This window comes from Helicoverpa armigera, chromosome 5 (genome assembly GCF_030705265.1).
Source record: "Helicoverpa armigera isolate CAAS_96S chromosome 5, ASM3070526v1, whole genome shotgun sequence".
Lineage (NCBI taxonomy): Eukaryota > Metazoa > Arthropoda > Insecta > Lepidoptera > Noctuidae > Helicoverpa > Helicoverpa armigera.
In genome coordinates, this window is record NC_087124.1 from 11,795,334 (window position 1) to 11,819,661 (window position 24,328).

At 34.8% G+C, this 24,328-nt stretch overlaps 1 protein-coding gene across 1 annotated transcript in view; it reads right to left on the minus strand.

Moving 5' to 3' along the window:
• LOC110381082 (uncharacterized protein) overlaps positions 1–24,328 on the minus strand; it is a 165,208-nt gene that overhangs the window by 31,177 nt on the left and 109,703 nt on the right. Inside the window, exon 2 of the mRNA XM_049842738.2 lies at positions 4,122–4,193. Coding sequence (XP_049698695.1) covers positions 4,122–4,135 — 14 coding nt within the window. The 5' untranslated portion in view covers positions 4,136–4,193. The remainder of the gene's footprint in view (positions 1–4,121; positions 4,194–24,328) is intronic.

Consider the following 24,328-nt stretch of genomic DNA (forward strand, 5'->3'; position numbering starts at 1 on the left):
ACCTGACCTACAAGAAGCCTGACCTATCTGCCTTATGGCATCTCCGCTATCTTTCCATCCTCCGAGTTTTATACAAAAGGTATTCAAAGGTTGTAAGTCACACGTGGAGAACAACGAATTAATTTTACGAACGAACATTTCACGAATCGCTTTTCAAATATTCAAGAATTTGAACTTCGAATTTGTTTGAAAACTCCGTAGCAAATTCCAGTATTCAGGACATTTTTTAGGCTTCCAAAAAGTTCTCAAGTAAAATCAGTCGAATTACCTAAGTTACGTTTGTAGTTAAATATTCAGTAGCCATCCAGGCATGTTGGTAATAAATTACTTGAGTTTATAAGAAAGTAAATCAGACGATGGATCGGTATATTTCTATGCTGGGAATTCTAGAATGAAGACTAATTGAGATTTGTGTGTATGCTTCGTAGACTGAGTAATGGGTACTATTTTTATTTATTTATCTTTAGAATACAATATAGAGCTAATATCTTATTCGACTAGCTGCCTATTTGATGAAAAGAAAAATTACTTTAGTTTGAAATATTTGAAAACTTCTACTAGAACTGCTAAGATTTAGGCCCGGTTGTTTGAAGCTCGGTTACGTCAAGGTTAGGGTTAAATTCTAGTTACAGTAAAATTAACAGGGTTTAAATTCAAAAAGCGTTGGTGAAGTACCAGTTAGTTTAACGAACGTTAAAATTTCAGAACAAAAATGTCAAATTATCCGTGGTCAAAATTGACAACGGTCAAATTTTAACTTTTACTTTACCGCCACGTACGAACAACCGGGCCTTAATTACCATACTTCTGCCCTATCCCAATTTTTTATTTGTGGACGGCGCAAAACATCTTCTTTACTTCTCTATTTAATATCATCTCATTAGCAAAATTCTTTCCAGCCAGTTCGTCCTTCACAAAATTTTACCTACAAGACTTTAAAGACACTTACAAACATAGAAATAATGTACCAAAGACTCCCATCCACGTTAACATTCAAAAAGAAAATAGCTCGTTGAATCTCGACGAAAAACAAGATAACATTTCAGGGAACATTGTGGTTATTTGTTGGCAACACTCGCTCAGCTATTCATACGATGTTGCTACACCTATGAATACGGTATTCGGGCTAGTCATTACTGGGAGATTGGAAGTTGGGACTTCAAAACTGTGAGGAAATTAGTTTTCTTATAAACTGTACTTGGCATAGTACACTTTTAATTAGTGGAAATGTAATGAATTTTATTAGTTGCGTTGTAGATTAATTTTTGGACATATTGTAGCATGTTCGATGGAATGTGATGAACATGGCTTTTGCTATGTGGAACATGGGAAAGTATAAATTTATTAATGATGCAAGAAAACCGCAAAAAAAAACAAATTAAGTAAAAAAATCCTGTCCATTTTCTCACTACCTTATTGTTGTATATGCTCAACCACATTTTACATACAATACATAACACAAACACAGAACAAACTATTTTAATAAAGCGCACTACGTAACAAAATGTCCTACTCCCAAAATAAATGAACGAGTTTTCCTAACCTAAATACAAGAGCGTTCACCTTGGTACCACTGTTCTACGCAACTAAATCTTGTACATACTTAATCAGGTCTCCTTAGGGAATCTGATATAGTTGTTACGCCTTGCATCAAGTCCCGAGGCACTGCCAAGGACGAGGAAATAAAAGTGGGAAAGTGTCATGGAGTATTGAATGTCAGAGGTTGGTTGATAAACTTGCATGTTATAATGTTACAATTAGATTTTAGATATTAATGTTAATTAGAAAAACGGTTTACGGTATTCAAGAGTTGCAGTCTTTTTTGTATTTTCTTTTACTATTATCACACTTAATGTCACTGTCTAGCAGATGAGGATTGAGTAAAGAAGCCTATTTAATTATAAGGAACTGGGTCCTTGTCTTGCAGAAGATAGCAACCCGTAAAATTTATCTAAACATGTTTTTTTTATTTTGGTAGGTATTAATCCAACCTATCACCCCTTGTAGCATTCCGTACTATATACCTACTGGACACCCTGAAATGACCGATTGGATTGTCACTCCCAATTTAATAAATAAATTGCTATCTGTAACGTATCTAATCTTTGCGCGAAACTAAATTCAATTTGTTGATTGTTTCATGTCCGACCGGACTACACTGGTATGTGACGTATGTTTTGACGTTCCATATTCGAAATTGAAAAGGGTTTTGTTTGACAGTCCGTCAATCTTTTTTCTATTGTCTATTCTCAGCGGAATAAACAACGTTCTGATTTTTTTTTAGATTGAAAAGAATGTATTTTGACAGGCACTTTTCGTCTGTGATTTCTTGAAAAAAATTTATGAAAGAAATTCATTAGGTATGTTGTGATATTTATTTTGATGCTATAAATATTTGATACAGTCTTGGTTAAATATAAAAATAAGTCTTTGTCGACATTAATTCTGCAGCAACGGACGACGCTTTTGTTCAGGACGTCAGGACAAGCTTCTTTTCATAGGAAGCAATGAAAATAAATTACGGGAAATTTCGTTGTTCCCAAATTCCAGCGGGTAAGTCTGAGAAAATAGACAAGGCAGTCCTTTGTATTCAAATCACGGGAGAAATGATATCCTGAATAGTACCTACTGTTTTGTTTACAATTTTGTATGTTTGTGTGTGTGTGTGTGTATGAAATGTTGTGGTATTGTATTTATATTTAGGTCTGTTTATACTTGTCTATACAATATTTTAGGATATAATTTCAGAGCTAAAAAACGCTTGCAACCGGACGCTTCATATTCGCTTCTATTTATCTTCTAAGTTTTATATTATATGTGTTTGAAGATACCTTGAAGCTTTCAAAACTACTGCTTGTAACGAACACAAATTCCATCTTGCTGCTTGCATCTCAAAGTAACATAACACTACCGACAGAGATGAAATACAATACAGAGGTACCACAATTTTCACTAAAGAAACAAATTGAAACTTTAATGCCTACATTTATATAAAATTCGAAACACATTTCTCTGTCAGAAACAATAAAATATAGCTGAACATAGAAAAGTGGCGAGTTAGCACTCAATAAATAGTACGAACGCTACATATCAACCTACTAGGTACAATAGATCTGTCAAATTTCTTCAATGGATTTTCAACTTTATTTCTAATGTATAAGGTTGAATGTTGATTGGGGAGTTTTGTGTAGCATTCCCTCACATGACAAGGGTTGTGTAACAAGTGGGGATGATAGAACTGTTAGCAAATATAAATGTACATCGTTAGTTTTAGTGGGGAACCTTTTATTTGCTGAAATATTTCCTGGGAACTGTATTTAGGATGGAATTTTTCAGTCGTGTCTTTCTGTGATTTTAAAGTATAGCATACTTTATGATGTGACTGTAAATTCAAAAACTACATTCATTAGTTTGACGTGTCTACGTGCGTGTCTGTCTGTGGCACCGTAGCTTCCGAAAAGACGAACTGTAGTTGGGAGTGCTCTGTGAGACATTCATAGCTACTGTGTTTGTGTTATGGTAATTGTAAATGACCGCAGATGCATCGGAGAGAACGTTAATGTCGGTCCTGCACCTGATCTCTCTCCGGTCGTGTCGGATTGCCATCCCATCGGGCTATGAGAGTGAAGGAATAGGGAGTACACTCGTGTACTACCTCTATAATATGTCTTGCTCAGTTGACTTATCTCCTTACATGAGAACAGCCTGTCATTGAACATCCTTGGCAGTCGTTACGGATAGTCAGAAGCCAGTAAGTCTGACACCAGTCTAACCAAGGGGTATCGGGTTGCCCAGGTAACTGGGTTGAGGAGGTCAGATAGGCAGTCGCTTCTTGTAAAGCACTGGTACTCAGCTGAATCCGGTTAGACTGGAAGCCGACCCCAACATGATTGGGCAAAAGGCTCGGAGTATGATGAGAACAGCCGCCATAGCCGATAATCGGCTTTAAATTACCGCTGATGGTACTGATATTATTGTCAAAATATAGTAGAGTATATCTCCTAAGTCCTCTCTCTTACACAACTGTCCTCTAAACTCTAAAACTGCGTCCACAACACAAATACAACAAGAAACCAATAAAGCAGAAACATTAAATAAACAAAGAAACATCAATAGCTTACCTCTCCGAATCCATGGTACTGATGTTATCAGAGGGTAGCCAGTTTTGACGAATTTTGATGGCGCGCGTGAAACTGTAACAAAAATACAAAACTTCAATATTTTTGCTAATTGAAAACAAACTGGGTCGGTTTGTTGCAAATTGGGTTCGTTCCGATATTTGGAACGCGAATGTTTTCTGATGTTTCGAGGAGAAAACTTTTGGTTGCGATGTATATTTTAATTGTTTGCACTATATTTTTTGTTCTATTTGGTTTGTATTAATTTTTTAGTTCTATCTACGACTATCTGACATCATTAAAATTTATTCAATACACGGAGGAAGCGTTACTGTCTCGAGTCGTCAGAACTTAAGTCTCAATTTCTATGTAAGTAGTTTTTGAGTATTATTTCTTTTAAATCGTAAATATCTGAAGTATAGAATTCATGAGTGTACCCTTTTCCTTCTCCTAAAATGAGGAGGAATCATGCAGCATGGACGTAATAAATCACAGACATTATAATTGCTGGAATTATTTTTGTAAATATTTGCACCTATGTTCTACATCGAGCGACTGTCAGACCTCCACAGCCTATTCACAAGACTGTTGCCAATACCACAGATTACTAAATAGTTACTTACAAACAAAAATTATCAAATGACCCCTCCCGCTGTGGGTTAGCAGCGGTGAGGGAGTGTCAGACTCTTACTGACTGAAAAACCGTCGTGTTCCGTCGTAGGCCTTTTATGTACCAGGGCCGCGGTAACTCATTCGAACAATCCCGCAGCCAATATGGGCTCACAATTTCCTTAATCTTTACACAAATGTATGTAAACAAACATCTTGTTATGTACTTCCCCAGCTTCTACGAGCAACAGGCTCATCCCAACATGTTTCCGTAATCGTGCTATAAATGCGAACACCAGTACAAATAGAATGCAATTTTCTAAACGAGCGCAGCTAAACAAATGCATCGTTTGTATGGGAAATACGATTTTACTTAGTAAAGGGTTTGGTACAAGGTTTAAGAGATAGCGGTTTGCAGTAAGTTTTTATATAAATAATGTTTTCCATCTGTATACATAAAAAAATATATTGGGAAATCTTTAATCGTTTTTCCAGTTCTTAATTCTTTGTTTGCTCTATTCGCAATTGCTAGATTTTTTTTTATATTGTATGAAGTAATTTGATGTCAAAATAATGACTGCCTTCGAGGGAACTCCATAAATGCATTGCTTTATTGCTTTACAATGTTATATTATGCTATGTGATATACCACAAAATCTCGAAAAATCTCAATGACGATGAGGTCATCTTAACAATAAATCGACATTTATCTATAAGAATTGCTGAAAAGCCAGGCAAACTAATAACATTGTTACAACTTGCACCAAAACGTGCTGGTAAGTTGAAACTAAAACTTCAAAGTGGAATGGCAGAACTTTAACAGTTGCCACTCAGAAACATGTATTTTTTCTTCCTTTCAAGTTTCCAAACAATATTATGAAGAATTCTGATGAGGGTTACTTTTGCTATGAAAGCTTTATATTTTCAATTTCCAATGTTAATTTCGGTTTGAGAATTTTTGTATAAATAACTGTAGCCGAGTTTTCGTTATTTTGAGAACAATGTTTCTTATTTTCCTTTTTTGATGGCTTGATCATGATGTTGACGTTTTTCATTATGTGTATCGGAATATTTTTGTTTATTGATATGGGTTGCAAAGAAGGAAGCTTGAGGAATCTTGGTAACGCGATTTGGAGTGTCATGTATGTTTTTGGATTTATACATGTCATAAAATGACGCTCTTGTAGCTTTGTCAAGAATGTAAAGAAATCTTTTTCCTACATTTAAAACGACCCCATAAATTGAACACAGTATTTCTTGCTGTCATTAATAACTTGTTGAACATACAAAAGAGCAATACATTAACTATCTCAAGTATCTTTCTTATAAGATACAAAACAATTTGCTTGCAACACGATATCTAAAGCTGTGTACAGACTAGACATTCCCACTATACGTAGTTGGTCACGCATACTCAGGGAACCATAATATTTCAGTATTTATAGTCATTTTTTATGGGAAATCATCAAATGACTTCTCCAGCTGTGGGGCAGCGGTGAGGGAGTGTCAGACAGACTCTTACCCACTATAACCCATCATGTTCCTTCGTAGGCCTTTTAGGTATCAGAGCCGCGGTAACTCTTTGGAACATCCCGCAGCCCCGGCAGAGTATGTACAGTTCTTGAATACGTACAACCCGCACCCGCTTAGAGTACCCGTGACAACTCTAACCTTGCAGCACCTTCAAAGGGGAGTGTGTTTGGACGCGTAACCAACTACGCCGTCTGTCTGTTCGTAGCCTAAGAAATAGTCTCATACAACGAACCGATCTAGACCAGATGTCTATCAGCCTTAACAATAGCGTTCGATGGGAACCGAGCAGTTTCTATCGTATTGCTATCATCCATTAACACCATTGGCACATTCTGATAAATTCTGATAAATGGTGGGAAACCTTTTTATTGCCGTTACGAAGAATTACTATAGTTCAGAGTACTTATTTTAAGTGGAAAGTGAGCCAATTCTGTCATAGATTGGTAAATAGATGTGATGTGAGAAGAATGTGAATGATACTATTGTACTGTCATAGATATGAATCAAGTGGAATGAAGATCATAAAACACGAAAAAGTAGGTACCCCACAGTATATGTATATTTCCAGCCATTTTTACCATTGAGGTAATAATTAAACCGTATCCTGAAAAAATCTTATCCGAATTAAAAAAATATGTCGCGCGTTAACCATTTCTTTTCTTATATACAGTTTTATTTAACTGTCTCACTGCAAGGCAATTGAATATTTCATAAATCCCCATAATAAGTCTTCATAGGTAAAAGAAAAATAACTGCGACATTTACTAGTAAAGCCCAAAGGGGTCTATATACTAAGGCTGGGAGGTAGCGTCGCCGGTTCTGCATTAAGCTAGGGATTGACGTTGCAGTTTGCCAGAGACTGTGAGCCGGCTTTTAGAATCCTGAGTTATGGTCACTGGTCAAGCTAGGCATTGCGGCAATTCACGCCAGTGTGCATAACCCTTAAAGTAAATGGGGTGTTATTCTAAACTTGAGGACATACTATTATTGTTATTGTGAACTTAAAGTTAGGTTCACATTACCAAAGATTTTTCGATTTTATTGGTCCAATGACTTTACAATAGAAAATACTGGTCCGATTTGAAAAAGGTTTGCAAAGCCATATCGAGAAATCGAGAAAGACTTAAGTAAATTTTTTGCAATGTGTGGGAGCTACGTTGTGATTTATTATATTATTTTATATGTCTATTAAGATTGAATTCCAAAGTTTCATCACAAAGACAAACTCGAGGACAGAAGCTAGTAGTACCTTGCAAAGTATGCTTCAGAAGTAGATTGTTCCCAAATGGCACAAAAAGGCTAAAACCAGAGGGATCCATTAGGTTCGTCCTATCAGGCGCCGGGTTACCGATAAATCTCTACCGTCCGCTTTTAGGATTTATTTGCTTTAAGTGCACCCGATTTGGGAAGCCTTTTATTAAAAATACATACTTATTTTAAACGGGTCTTTTAAACTAATTTGTATTTTTATTAGGGGATAGGTACTAAAGTTGATTTATTCCACTTATATCAAGCATTGAGTCCTATCCAATCATTTCAATTACATAATTACAAATGGCGCTCTCCTTGCTTTTTTTTCTGTAAAGGACAATGTAATCTCCTCAATACAGCCACACGTAATTTTTTATAGGCAGCAGCTAAAATTAACTTATTTATTTACCTTTTAGTAAAAAAAAAGGTTTACTATATCCATAATAACCTACACAATGACATTACGAGTGATCACGACCTAAGATTTCCTAGGTAGGCAGCAATCGATAGAGATATCTATAGAAATAAATCGATTTATTTATGTCTCGATATCGGATATCTAATATTGAACTTTGCCTGTCGGTCTGTTCGCCCGTGGGCGATGCGATCGTGTAACCAACACTAAAGATTCAGTTTTGTGTGCTATAAGTCACAAGATTTGTCTTTCGTTAATAATTTACTTGCGATATTTAACTCGACAAAAGAAATGTTAGAAAATGAACTGATATGAAAAAAAACAATCAAATAAGAAAACAATCAATCAGACTATCCATTTCTTTTAGAGCTATTTCTAATAGGACTCAATTTTTGGACCCATATCCTGCAATTTCTGGTTAAATATGCTGCTATTAACAATTTCGCACACTTTTAAAGGTAATAGATACCTACTAATCATATGTAGCACACAAAACAAAAAAATTCTCAATTGAATGTTTTATAGTGGTAAAATATTTTAGAAAAACAAAACGCTTTCTTCTCCATCTTGTACCAGCCCCCAATTTAATAGTGCTCGTGACCGGTCCATACCGGGCGGCCACGGTTCCCGGGGCGCGCGGAAGTCTCACTTGACGGGCTACCATCCATCCCGGGGTTACCGGGATTGTTCCCCTCACTAGTGTGCAGTGGCCGAACATACGGATATGCCTGTTTCCGCTGTTTAGTCAAGTTTAATGTGGAAGAAAGGATATTTGTGGGGTTTTTGTTCAAAACTGTTGAGTCAGTTTTGATGGAATTTGATATTTTGTAGGAAGTTATATCCGCAAGTTTGGAGTGAAATAGGAATATAGCAGTTTTACTTAAATCATTAAACAATTTCTGAAGGAGTTGAGATCAATTTTCTAGATTAGACAAAGTTTTTCTTATCTTTGAGAGAACTGTGAATTTACGGAGTATCTTTCGAAGAGATCCCTGGAGGGATACCAAAAAGCTTCCAAAAAGATTTCAAAATAAATAAGATACACTTTAATGCATTATAAATAAGAGATGGGCAGACTGACAAATTAATCCGTCTTACATATTACAACTAAAAGACAAAGAAATCGTGCAATAGCGCCTACATACAACCTTTTTGATTGTAAAACTTTTTGCATTAAAGATAAAGCCTTTGAGCCTGAGTAGGACTTTGTTAATTGACGCTAATTGTTGATTCCAATGTTTTTTTTAGATTTCGCGTCGGCGTGATGGGCCCACGCCTTTATTTCAGTTGTCTTTGCCAATTAGGAACGCCTTTAAATCTGTGTTAAGTAAGACGATTATTATGCAATGTGATTTATGAAATGCTGTGAATTAGTTGAAACAAGTGCACGTAGGAAGGTGTGAAGCTAAAGTTTTGGTTTTAATACTAGCTTTTCTCCTGCGGTTTTGCCCACGTCCCAGAAACTTCTAACTCCCGCAACCGTAGCTATGTCACTTCTTAGGTTGTTGGGAACACTATCTCTATACTACATAACAATTTAATCAGTTTTGGCGAGAAAGGGATACAGAGTTGCTTTCACATTTGCAATATTAAATCCTCGCGCATTCAGACCTTATTGGCCATCTTTATATGGTGTAAGGATTAAATAATAATTTCTTTCAGAAGTGTTTAAATCTGCCTTCATTACAAATAACGCAACATAAACTGTCGTATTCATAACAAGGGATCTAAGAAAATAAATTCAATAAAAAGATCCAGCAAACTCCACTTGATCCCCATCCCTTATGGGCCCATACATCTCTTTCGAGAGACGGAAACACAATTGATTTTCTATTGTCTTATAACTAACTGCCGGCATGTGGGGGCTGATTATGTTATTAAATCGAGTGTCATACTTGATGGATTGCATGTAAAATAGATAGAAGATATGTACAGTACCTTTTATTCATATGTATTTACTTTGACAAAGTTAGGACGCAACAAGTAGACCTGTTGCATCTAGGAATAAGTTTGTAAGAAGTTAAATAAGTAAAAGTGTAGGTTAAAAATTAAGGTTTATCTTTTGATATAAACAATACAAGGGTTCCATTCCTAAGATAAAATATGTGACAAAAAAACATTTCTATTTTAGAGGTAGGTAAAGATAGAGATATTTCTAGAGAATCCGATTTTTCTTTCAAAGGTACTATTTTCTTTAAAAAAAGTCTCTGCAGATTACTCTAGACATCCATCCTTATACCATAAAAAGTTACCACCAGTACATAAACTGAGTTTTATGGTACACTAGCAATAAATATTGAAATGTCCTAAAATTCTTTAGTACCCATTAAGTAGATAGATAGTGCATTAAATATTTATTGGTCCTTCGATCCGAGATAAGATTGTAAACTATGTATCTGATGAAAGAAACCGCCTGTACCTAGAAATGTAACTTATATTATACTTATATATTGTATTTATCATACAATGTAGTTGGGAAAACAGTAAGTCTAATTTAGTTATATGTTATGTATGTATTCATTTAAAGAAGGTAAACTATGAACTTTTAAAAGTCCGACATTGAATTTGCCTTTTCCCAACTCTTCTATAATAAATTGAAAAAAAAAAAACATGTTTGGAAAAAGTGTCTTGTTATCACATGTTCGAGATAAACAAGCTAACTATCACTTCATATAAGAAACTTGAATATCATCCTACCAACAAAAATACCTGGAAAAGTAATGCCTTGAAACTCTTTAGAATATTCTAGAATATTCAATTTCCAGTTGCCAAGCACATTCTTGCCTTCCATAATCTTCCTTATAAACTAAGTAAGCTCTAAGTTCGTAACCATTCGTCCTAAGTTACCTAACACGACTGTTACATAGGTATCTTACTGGCAGTCAGTTGACAACAAAGAGTACCCGCACACTGGAAACTTTTAGTCGGCCGATAGTTTGATGCGGCTCATTAATCTGTATCTCCTAGCCGATTATCGGCTACGGCTGTTCTCATGGAGATCAGCCAACTCCGTAGGACATATTATAGAAGTAGTGCACGAGCATTTGAGCAGACACAGGTGCACTCACTATTCCTTCCCTCTCATAACCCGATGGGACGGCAATCCGACACGACCGGAGAGAGATCAGGCGCAGGACCGAAATTTACGTGCTCTCCGATGTACGGAAACGACACTGTTTTAGTGCGCATATTACAAAGATCAGGTATTTAGCCGGTATCAGATAGACTGAAAACTTTGACTGGACTCAAGATTTTCTTTTTTGGCAACCATCGGATCAACTGTTGGCTGACTATTTAATTTCCAGTGTACAGGTACATGATTGTTACGTACATACGAATATCTTACACGCCAGTCAGTTGTCAACTTAGGTAAGTGATTCTGAATTGGTTCTAAGTGTTAAGCAGACACTTGCAACCTCTTACATATGCGAATAAGTTATTGAAACACTTCAGGAGAAAGCTTGGAATAGCTACTGAATATTAGATATTTGTTTATTTATTTTAATCCTTCAAACGTAGGAGGATATTTGTTCGGCTTTCTACTTAAATATAGGAAGGACTGGCGTTTTATATTGAGCTGACAATAGGTTGAATAACAGCCCTATTCATTATGTTAAGTAAAGTGTTCAAGTTATACACTTTATTATTTTAACAACCAAAATCTTTGTACCCGATAAACTTATCATTTATTTTTTACAATCCATCCAACGACTGGACACGAACTGGGATCTTAATTATTAATTTCTTAGTCAAAGCATTTGATGTGCCTATGAAACAAAAATGGGAAATCACATTATTTTTTCACATTGTTACTACAGTGTAGTAACTTTTCCCCTCATAATATAATATGTAGTTACAAAAGCATAGTAATTTATCTTGGCAAGTATCAATGCCAATCAGGTGCAAAGCTGGCTTTAGTCTTTGGCACTTAAGACTAAAGGACCCGGTGATAAAAGGTGAAAATAAAAGTAAATTACTTAGCATTATTAGAGAAAGGGAAATTGACTGCAATATAAGGAAAACCCTCGCATTTGTAAATAATAATTTAAGAAAGTTTTAAGGCGAATAATGATACGATAAATTATAGTTAACGTAGCAGTAAATAACTTTTCTTGTGTAAATAACAGAAATAAATGTCATGATCTATAGCTTTCTTGTAGTTTCTGTAGGTACGTGATTTAATTGAAAAAGGTAATGAGAACTTTCACATCGATTGCCGCGAAATTATACCTAATGTAACGTTTATACGTATTATATAATATTGTTTCCCCGTGGTTTCACCAGCGTCCCGAGGCAACTACTGCCCGTCATCCCCCGAGCCTTTCTCCCAACTATGTTGGGGTCGGCTTGCAGTCTAACCAGATGAAGCTGAGTACCAGTGCTTTAGGCAACTACTGCTCGTATCCGGATAAAATATAGCCTATGTTACTAGGGAATAGTGCAGATATCAAACAGAGAAATAATTTTTAAAATTGGTTCAGTAATTTCTTAGCCTCTACAATAGTGTATTTTAGTCTAGATGAGAAAAAAATTAAAAGTGTATTACAATGATTGTTTAGAGGAAAAGCAATCGGGAAATGTTAGTTTCACTTCGTAAGGTACATAAATATATTTTTTATTGCAGTTTAAAGTTTTTAGGTTTTTTTATCTGTCTTTGAACACTACGAAATGTCGCCGCCATGCTAATGACGTCATTACGGTAGTAAACAACTTTTAACCAAGTGTTTCTCATATTTATATCCACTGGTACTTGAATCCATAATTTGTCTGGTGTTTTTACGCTAGTGTTCTCACATTCAGAAACAACACACCAACGATACGGAGCATAATTACTCATTATTAAAATTTTCAATACATATCAAAATATGTATTACTGACAGCTGTAGTTTGTTTACTAACGTAATGACGTCATGACCAAAAAACAATCATGGCCATGGCGTCCGTTGTGTGCCGCGTTTTCGCGAAATACGCGCGAAATTTGAAATTATGATAAAACAATTAATTTATATTCGTACATAACGTGAGAAAAAAAAATATTTTTAATTTTTTAGAGATATATTAAGACTAAAGAATTTATTTAAGATATATTTCAAAAATGCATGTAATACCCTATAGGCTAGTTCAATTTTATTCGTACAACGTTGAACTATTTTTTTATTCAATAATTACATTGACACAATCTTCTTCTCCTAATTCCGTTGGTATCTTATTTGGTGCATATTTAAATATACCCTCAAAATCTGGTCCTTCTAACCGCAATTGAAAGCGAGTTCAGCTATGCATACCTACCTACCATATCACGGCATCCCAACCTCTTAGGCCTAATGACGTTAAATTGAGCGCATCTAAGCCTCTTCAACGGAATATTACCAAGTTTACATGCTCCAAAGTATGTTTTGAGATAGCAAAATGTTCCAAAAAGGCTCTGAAAAGCTGGAGAAATATTTTTGCAATTGCGTTGAATTTAGATTAAATATTTTTTCACGCTGTTGAATGGTAAAGAGTTACTTTTAAATTGAGTGGGTTACCTAGGTTTTCCGAGATAAGTTTTGGAAGCAAAATGCTTTCGTAAGTTCTGAAAATGATAACACTTTGGTAGAGAAAATGCTTATGCAATAATACTGCCTTTCTATCGTCCCACTGCTGGGAACAGGCCTCCTCTCACGTGGAGAAGGAGTAATATAATAATATGCATATTAAAATTGGTTTAGAAGAAATTAATATAAATGCATTGAAATTAGTTTATGAAAATTTATAAATTCGATACCACAGGAATAGGGTAGTGTCCAGGGTCGAAATAATGAAATAATATTTAGTCCGCTTTTTAGATAATCAAAAAATATTGGATACGTATTTTTTCTTTTTTTAATTAAACATAAAATGACAAAGATAATACACTTCAAAAATTAGGAGTGGGGGCCTTTTACGTCACAGTGTCCTGAAAATTGTAGCAACTTGTGACGTCACACTCAACTTTAACACGCTATATCTTAACAAGTTCTGATCCAATTTAAAAAAGAAAAAATACGTATCGCTTAATTTTGGACAATCTACAAGACGGACTAATTATTATTTTTTAGGAAACTAGCCTATTGATCACACATTAGAAAATAAAGATTGTGTATTATTTTAATTGATTTCAATTTTCTATTCAATCGATTGAATATCGATTTAATTTCATTCATTAATCCTATTGTAAAACAAATGAATTCGATCTATATCGAGATCGTGGGTAGATTTAATCAGAAATACGCGGAGGCGTTGACAGATGACCGATATAGATACGATACAAACTGACAAAACAATTTTCTCAGATCCGATTTAAGAAATTATCATAACATACTTACAAAGATATCGATAGTATTGCATTTTAAGCTTTAAGTGGATTTTTTTAAGTTTTAACGGGAAGTTTTCGTAAAATAACTTTGCCGTTCGGAGGTCGACTATCAGTAGCTTCACTATAGTTAAAATGTAAGAACAAAACACTACCTGACTTCGAATAAATATAAATACTTACAAACTACTCGTAACACAGATGTTATTCCATCAATCACGCCCAAACAAAAGGTGCATTTCTCTTTGTAAAACTTTATGGAACTGGCAACTTTAGATATACACGTACAGTCAACTTCAGGACAGTGGTAATAGTTTTATAGGAAAATCGTACTTATTACTATTGAGCTAAGGTGCATGACAGTTACCACTAATGTGCAGTCTACTGTACATTGTTAGAAACTACCGCAATGATTAATATACTACAACAGGGAAGTTCACAAAGCATTCGTAAAATCTAGCTTTTGTTTTCAGCTTTACCGACATTTCTGAAAAGCTACTTATGTAGGTATACTATTGTGTAATACGTTGCATAATTCCAGAGTTAATTTTCATGTGTCAGAAATATTATCTTCGCATACGTTTAAATAATGTTTTTATTGTAAAATTGTGTGGAAAATATTATAGCTTTATGAGATGGAAATAATGAGACTTATGGGAACTTTAGATATCCCGTGCAGGGATTGAACCCGTGACACAGTGCAGCATTGTATGGCTTACATTAGACTTGCATACATGTCGGCCACAGTGGGCTTAACGAGAACTAGATGTTCGTCGCTGTTCTACCCCCATCCCAAGTAAACTACTTCCCGCATCCAGATAAAAAGTAGCCTATTATTTCGCAGGCATCATTCATAGACTATCTATGATTTAAAAATTCAGTACTAGTAGGTAAGGGTTATCAAACAGACTTTATTAGGCTACAAGTTAAGCAATTACTGACCAGAGTCCCACAGACGAGACTCCAATGCAATTAGCCTTGCCTTTTGTAACTAATTAAGACCTGATTGGTCACGTACACATTAGTATGGCACGCGTCTTGAATCAAATATTTCTATGGATTACACAGTTCTTATTAGATGCTATATCATTAAGCAGTTCTGTTAATTTGTATGTAGTTCTAATATTTCTTGGGCCACTTTGTGCCATACCTAATCGTGGAGTAATACAAGTTTGGATGCATGTCAAAACTATAGAACGACTGAGATTTGAAAGGAGGCAAAATTGTTTATATCAGGATTAAAATTATAGTAAGGTTTCTTCTTCCCTGGGTACGGAATGTAGTTCTCTAGCAAAGAAGGCGAGAAACCACTGGAAATATCTTGCTTGTTAAGTATATTAGTAACTTGTAATATATGAGCATAAGTGTAAACACTGATATAGGTCGGAATGCAGATCGCAGGAATCTCAGATTAATTAAGTGTTAATTATCAAGTTAAATGCTTCAATAGATAGGTATGTGGTTTGAGCACCATTACACATCACTAACCTTCGATTCGATTTCGATGTTTGGTACTGACAAATCTGTACCTTAGTCTACTAGCTGTAGGTACCCTGCGGTTTCAGCCACGTCCCTGGAGACCTTCTCGCAACCGAGTAAACAAGCAGCCTTTGTTTTTTCAGGCTTTAAGCAATTTTTCAAATCGGTTCAGTTGGTTTTGGCGTGAAATCCGGACTCACAATCAGCGTAACATTCGCATTTATAAAAAGAACTATTTATTGAACTATAACTGTTTTGGTTAATTATATACCTAACCAAAACAAATCGTCACTTCTGTATAGTATACGGGCATAATTCATCATTTAGATGAGACTACAAGAAATTACCTCATGTACTTACATAATACCAACATTTCAAAACTCGTTCAACATCTAACCTACCACTAAAAGTCATAAATTCCATACAAACAAACCGCAGCAGACGTTTGTAGAATGCAATGAACAAACAAATCCGTGCCCTGAGCGGGAATCGAACTCAAAGCATCGCGGTAAGGCGGTTGTCAAACGCGAGATGTGTGCACACATATGTACATACAATATTTAGTCTGACTCTTGAATCAATATTTGGTAAAGTACTGTTAGTCACAAAAGTCGTTTTTTTATTTACAGAGTAGGCTAATAAATATTTTTTCTAACTAACTTCCCAAAAAGAAGAGGTTGTCAATTCGGATGTTCGTAATTTTTTACCAATAGCATTCTATCTAACAATCAGTCTTACCAAGGTACTGAATAGCTTAGCTAGGTTGAACAGGTCGGATAGGCAGTCAGTTCATGGAAAACACTGGTACTTACTCAGCTGTGTCTATTTAGACTGAAAGCCAACCCTAAAATAGTTGGGAAAGAAAAGGCTAGGCAGATGATAAGCTTCACGAGTACATTAGTGTAATGTAAGGACAAAATCTAGCTTATTTTTAATTTGGAATATAAATTAAGTTACCATAATATAATTGAACAATTAATATTAAGTAAACATACATTTACAAACACAGCCAGCTTAAAACTTATAACGTAAGCACTTAGACATTAACAAGTATACCTAAGTACGTATTTAAAACTTCTAACTTAAACTGATTTTATATTCAAAGTGAGTTGGAAGTATTATAGAGAGTAATCATAACTTAATGAATACTTAATCGGTACTTTAATTATGAATTTGACGCCTAGTTTGAGATCGCTAAGCTTTTAAGTGAAACTTGTGTTATTTTGCTAAGCTAAGTACTGTAGTAGTTTGTTTTCTACGATATTTGAATTCTTATAATTATAAGAATTCTTCTAGGTTTTTCTTCTGTAACGCAAAAACTTCTGGATGGATTTTAATGAAACTTAGCAGTAAATAGCTTATGTCAGAATAATTGACAGAAATACAGAATGACAGGTAATTTTTCATCAATGTGCGAGAATATTTCTCTTAAGACTAGGGTGTTACATAGTAAAGGGTGATTTTTTAGCTGGTATCTTTTTGGCAACACTGTTTTTAGCAGATCACGCGTGAATTTTATCTTGTATCATTGTCAAACTTGTTCAGTATGGTCTATAATTTAACCATGAATCGACTTAAGAACGAACAACGCTTGCATATTATTGAATTTTACTATCAAAGACGACAATGGCCGAAACGTTACTGTGAATGGCGAGCGCTACCGTGGGATGATTGGCGATTTTTTTTGCCCAAAATGGAAGAATTGGACATGCCTGACATGTGGTATCAACAAGACGGTACCACATGCCACACGGCACGCGAAACAATGGCCTAATTGAGTGATAATCGGTGAACAGTTTATCTCACGTTTTGGGCCCGTCAATTTTCCGCCTACTTAGATCATGTGATCTAACGCCTTTGGACTATTTCTTGTGGAGCCATGTTAAGGCTCATGTCTACAGGGATAAACCAGCGATTGACGCACTGGGAGCCAATATTGAAGCATTTATTCGTAATATACCGGCTGATATGTTGGAGAGAGTGTGCCGAAATTGGGCCTTGCGAATGGGCCATCTAAACCGGAGCCGCGGCCAGCATTTGCATGAAATTATCTTCGAACATTAAATTATATTGATCGTTCTATCGATTCCAATAAAGATTTCATCCAATTTTTCAAATTTTTTGTGTTCTTTTTGAAAATCAAATCCTATACCTCTTAAAAAATCACCCTATATGGATCACTTTTAAAAGTTCTTAGCTTTAGTTTCAATACGAACAAGCTATTAAGAGTGTTTAATACAAACAACGTATCACTATGGCTTTAACATCTCTAAAGCCATAAACGCTCATATTCCCTTTCTATTCCCTAAGAACCACTCACGCGCATCAAAAATAACAGCCAAGCCATTCGAATTTCAAACGCATACAGAATAAGATATCAAGAAGGTCAATTGGGTAAACGAGGGCCATTTCCGCATCCCTTTTGTTTTTTGAACCCCAATTTGCACTTACCGTTGCTTATAAGTGGGGTTCCGCATATTATTTCAACGACACTTCGCTTGATACTTATGGAAAAACGACATTTGAATAATTTGATGTAAAATGTTTGCGAAGTGGGGTTAGGTATTCTCTTAATATTCATTCAAACTGAAGTAACGTCATCAGTTTTCAGCACTTTTTTTGTTTCATGACTACCTACAACAAAACAATATATTCGCAAACAAATAACCTACATATTACTTTAACTTAGTTATCCTGTTTACATTATTAAAAAATAATTAACAATTTCAGTGAACAAACTATCGACTATTCTACTTATCGCTGTAAGTGTAAAAAAATCAAAGTTCTAACAAAAACTTATCTATTGCAACATCACACGAAGTTAACCGTATTTTCAAAAAATCCCGTTTATCAAGCTAACAGATCTATAACTAAATCAATTACAATCGAAGACCACTGTGCACGACAGTACATAGAATGAAAATCATTGGTCTACAAGTTAGCAGGTGCGCGCGCACGTGAATGAACTAAAGGCTACTCTTGCGCAGGGTCAACGACCTATTCGATGAAGTGTGATTACTATTCAATCTTTCTAGATCTTAACGCCATTACTTTAAGGTTCTTTTTCGTTTGTAAAGATTTAATTTAATAGCGGTTACATCAAAAACTTTAATGAATTGTATACTTCCGGAGTGTTTGGTGCAAAAACATGGGATGTGGGCGTTTTCTGCAAATTTTAACCGGTTTTATGGTTAAGTTAATGAGGTCAGTGGTAATTAAACTTGAATCGTTTTGTGTGAAAAAGTTTGGGTAGCGGTAAACCAAAGGAAGGGTACATTTTGTATGTGATGAAGTTCTCAATAAGCATAGCTTGTCAATGGTTCCGCAAAATTATAAAGATAAATAACGCCTTCTACAAAATAAAATCTTAGAAACCCCACTGCTATACTTTTGAATATAAAAACGATGTACCCAATGTAGTAAACAGGAACAAAACTTAGATATAATTTACTTTTACAATTTTTATAACGACGACGACGATAAAATTCAAAACCAAGAAACTGTAAGTGTCACTCCTTTAATTTTCAGCACTTCAGAAACAACAATAAGCATCTAACTGGCCGTTTAAACATTTATCCCAACAATATCCAAAGTCTACTAATAACTGGATAAACAATTCACATCCCCCAGGTCCAGCCGACCGTGTATTAACGCCTTTATATTCTGGTAGGGTTACCTCATGTCAGAACTCATCTTTAGGGTCCAACTGATGGGTATTGATAAAGGTAAAGATATGTCCCTTGACAATAGTGGTTATCTTTAGTTTTCTAAACTAATACTATAAATGATTATTATTATTTGTTTGTTTGTTGCACCTATCCTTAAAATTGCGTTACACTATCCCGAAGAGAAATAGGATATACATAAATATTTACTTCGAGCACAGGAAGATCAGACTTAAGTCATCTGGTCTGTTCTCTTTTATATGTGTACCGTTCAATTGAACATAATTCTTTACTTTCCCTCAAAAATAGAGGTAGCAATGCCAGGATCTTAAGAAGGTGTTATGGAAAAACGACACAAATACATATTATTATGAAAAGTGGCAGATATATTAACAAACACTTCAGCTTCATACACAAGAGCAGACTTACTATATACGACCAGCCTCGTTAAAATCAAGCTATAGGAAAGAAGAATTTTGTTAGGTAATACCGCAAGGCACAACTAACAAAGACTCATCCGTCCATCCGGCACCAAACCTCAGAGGACATGATCCGCATCAAAGTTCCTGTCTTCCTGACATCCCTAACTTGCCAAAGTGGGATGATAAAACTTTATTTATCGCAGCAAAAGTGTGCGCTAAATATTTTATTGGAATGGGCCCTTTGGGACCTATTGTCATTGTTTGAAGTTTCATCAAATAGGGTAGGCAGAATTTCTGTCCTTTGCTCTCGGAATTGGTGAATTATTTGGTCTCTGGAATTTGGAATGCGATATTTAAAAGAAGAAAAGGTTCGTTTGAACTTGTTTACTGTGAAGAAGGTCGGTTATCCATGACAACTTTACTTGAGAGTCAATAATATAGAGTAAAAAAATATATCGGGTGTGTCGTTCATAATCACATTAAATGAAATGCGTTAATATACTGGTTGATATATGTCGATTAACACAAAGAAAAAAGAAAAATACGTAAAAATAAAAAAATGCATTTTTCAAACAAAGTAAATAGAATAAAAATGTGCGAAATAGAACACCATATAGAAGTCAGTCATTACAAACAGCTGAAATTCTCCCTTGAAAACTGACAGCTGTCAAATGATCAAATCATTCGATACTCCTAACTTTATCTCTGCTTTACACATGTGATAGAATTTAATGTGATTATGAACGACACACGCAATATATTACATAAAGATTAAAAAACACCACAAATTAGTAACATGAATATTAATAAAAAAATGAAAAACATCCGAATCACGAAACTCCCCTTTTGAGGAAGTCGGTTAAGAAATATTAAATCCTGAAGCCAGCAAAATCATTCAAGTGGAATTGTAAGAATACATCAAACACAACACATACGAACATACACTTTCCAAGGAGAATTCAAAACAGAAACTACACAGGTATTATTGAAGCTAAGATTACACTACGAAAGATTGGAGGGTAGTCCGAAAATTACAAGGTAAATTGAGTTGTATCGCATAGCTGTTATCCGAGACTAATTGAATCGTAGATCGGATTGCCGTTCCGTGTCTCGATTATGAGATTTAGAAGACCAGTATTAGGCTTTAGAAAGTTCCTATTCGAATCTTGAAATGATACGAAAAGATACCTTCAGAATTGAGCGCGTTCTACCAAAGACGACTATTCTTTAACTTTGTCATCTGTACGAATATAATAAAGCAACATGTAAAGACACATGTGGCACAACAAAGAACATTATTTTTTTATCCTAAAGACTCCAAAACTAAAAATTATTTTACTGTTGGAAAGTTACACTCTTCCTCAGTAACATAGGTATTTATCATGACAGTTCATTACCAGAAATTATTAAAATGTAGGGTCCTAAATTACTAACCTTGCTCAATTTCTCGTTATAAGAAGTAGATTGGTCCAAAATTCATACCTGTAAACAAAGATAAAGTCTATTAGGATCAAAAACTTAATAAAGTACTTAAGTATTACATAATTCTAGAACATTTCAGAACAAAATAAATACTTATTTTCAAGAATTAAACGTACTGAAATCCATTAGGCGCGCAAAATAATCCCAAATTGTAATTAGTGCTCATTCGTACCTAATTTATTTATCAAAGATTTTAGTCCGAGCCTACATAATCCATCTATACTAATATAAACAGCTGTTGTCTTTAAATTATTATACGTGCCAATATTACTGAAACCTTTGGAAAGAAATCTGCGTTTACTTTCGGAAAGCACGATAAACTGTAGGTCTCGACTGTCATTTGGACATCTTTGCCAGTCGTTACGGGTAGACAGAAGTCAGAGTCTGACAACCAGTCTTGCCAAAGGGGCATTGGGCCGCCCGGGTGACTGGGTTGAGGAGGTCTGATAGGCAATCGCATCTTGTGAAAAATACCAGTGTTCAAAGGTGCGTCTGGTCGAACTGGAAGCCGACCCCAGCATAGTGGGGAAAATCTAAGCAGATGATGAGTAGACGAATAAAAAAAAGCGAGTGAATCCGCAATACAGGTCTAGTTTCAATCACAAAGCTCGGTGTACACAATAGATTTTATTTCATTTCCAACCTTTCAATGATAATATAATTGGTTTGCACGTGTTGTGTGCTAAGCTTTACAATATTTTCAATGACGTTATTCAATTTTAATGGAATTGTAATTTATATCAATTTCGAATAATGACCCTTTGTGAAAAGTAAACTCGTTTTATTTTTTTATTCGATTTAAGTTTAGATAATGTTTTTCTAAGTATTATTTTTGTTTCAAGTTTTTATTAAGTAACTCTTTGAAAGTGGAATTCTCTTAATTTGCATTTGTTATTTCAAAAATCCCAAACGGGTTGAAGTTTGAATGAGTTTACAAGTAATACCTGAGTTTTTAAATGGCTTTTAGGGGTTTTATTTCTAACTATAGAAGAGGGATAGATGATAGTCCTCGAATTATACTATTTTTTTTATTAGTTTTTCTCCCACCAAATAAGCCGACAACAGGAATAAATTATGAATAATAATAAACCAACATAAAATTTCACAAAACTACAGTGTAACATAAAATTAAATTGATTACTTATGTTTTCATATAAATCTGATTTTTCCTGAACAAAAAAACATTTTTTCATTTCATAAAAGGTTAGCTCTCCTATTCGTTTAACCCAAAAACCTAAAATACGTCTCAAGATCTTCGTGACAAGATTCGCCGCAAAAACTCCCGAATAATAATAATTTGAAAGTTCCTACCTCATAAAAGGTAAAAGGCTGCCTTTTAGAAGAATTAAATTTTTATTACATTTTCTGTATTCACAAAAGGACTACGATTTACCTCGAGACGAAGAAAACTTTGAAAAAGAAAAATAAAAGGAATTTCATTAAATAAGTGGGTTCCGCGCACAAAGGGGTAAATTATGCCGAGTTGATGGGATGGGGGAATATGTCCGATATGAATTATAGTTAAGAGTAAGCGCAAAGGGCGAACTTTTAGTCGGCCGACTGTTTGTTCGGGCTCATACATTTTGGAAATAAATGGTAGGACACGTGTAAGAATTTTCAGGTATTTGGACAGTATCAGACCGACTAAACTTTTTAAGATTATTTTTCCCAACTATTTGACCAACTGTCGGTCTACCGTTTAGTCTGCAATGTGCACGAGTACTCGTAGAAAGAAATAGAAGGTTCAAAGGTAATTGGAGTTGTGTTCTCGGTACATATGTTAAACAAAATGTGAGTTTATGTCGAATCTGTATTTGTATCAATACAAAATGTTATAAATAACATTTTTGCTATATGAATGTTTCCTAAACAAAGCAATTTCAACGTTGTGATGTTAGCTCCAACAATCGCTTGAGTGACATTCGATTAAGTTTACAAAGGTCGACAGTCTATTAGAAAAAATATCCAAATAAATACAGAAATTCATAACTTTGAACATAAATCGACACGTTAAGTTGGCACACTAACAGCAATATTTATTTTTCTCGTAATATATGATCTAATAATTTAACCAATGATTCTCCATAACGATCACATATGTATGTACGGAATATTGGAAACATACAATTTCATATTTTCCACTCAATAGCTTGCACCAACCCATTGCACGAGAAATTAGTATTAATTTACACGCCCGCTAAAACTACCGTAGTTCTAACACAATATACAAACTACATTGCTGGCTAATTACCAAGTTGTGAGCTAATTATTTACACTTGGCAAGCAAACAGTGGGGTGCCGTGCAATAGTGAAATTCTGTCATTTGCTGCCAAAGTTATTCGGACGCGCGAATGAAATTTTGACGTGTAACTAAATTTTGAGCGGGCGAGTACTTTCCAATTTGATTTTGAGAGATGCTAAAATTGAAGGTTTATTTTACAGGTAGGTACAAGTAAATTTAATATTGTGGAATAGAATATTCTTTATTGTACACCGTTAGGAAAGGCAGAAAAGGAATGAGCATTAAATCAACGCGCTTGCTCAAAGCGCACTGACAATTCTGATCATCTCCTGTCTGGCTTTTAAAAATATTTTCCTAAAATTCTGTTGCAACTTTATATCTTGAACGAGAAGCAAAGAGAAACTTAGGTACGTATTTACCATGAAGGTATAATAATATAGTAACCATAAAGGTACCATACCTAGTTACCAAGTAGGTACGTTAGACCATAAACAAACATTTACCATTCATAATTCGAAGACAGGCGACATTTTAGCCGCCATTTTTATTCAGCATCACGCGCTGAATTAACATTTTGCAAAATTCAGCTTCTTTTGTGTTTGTCACTTGTTCTCGTGTTTTTGTGGTCCAAAATATAATTTACGAGGTTGTTTTGTCTTGTCAAGTTGGCATGTAGGCGGAATTTTTATTTTTGTTCTTAATTTTAGGCTGAAATACAATATTATGTAGAAATGCTGAAAAGCTTGTTTGTTAAAACTCTCTATTGAACTGATTTGAA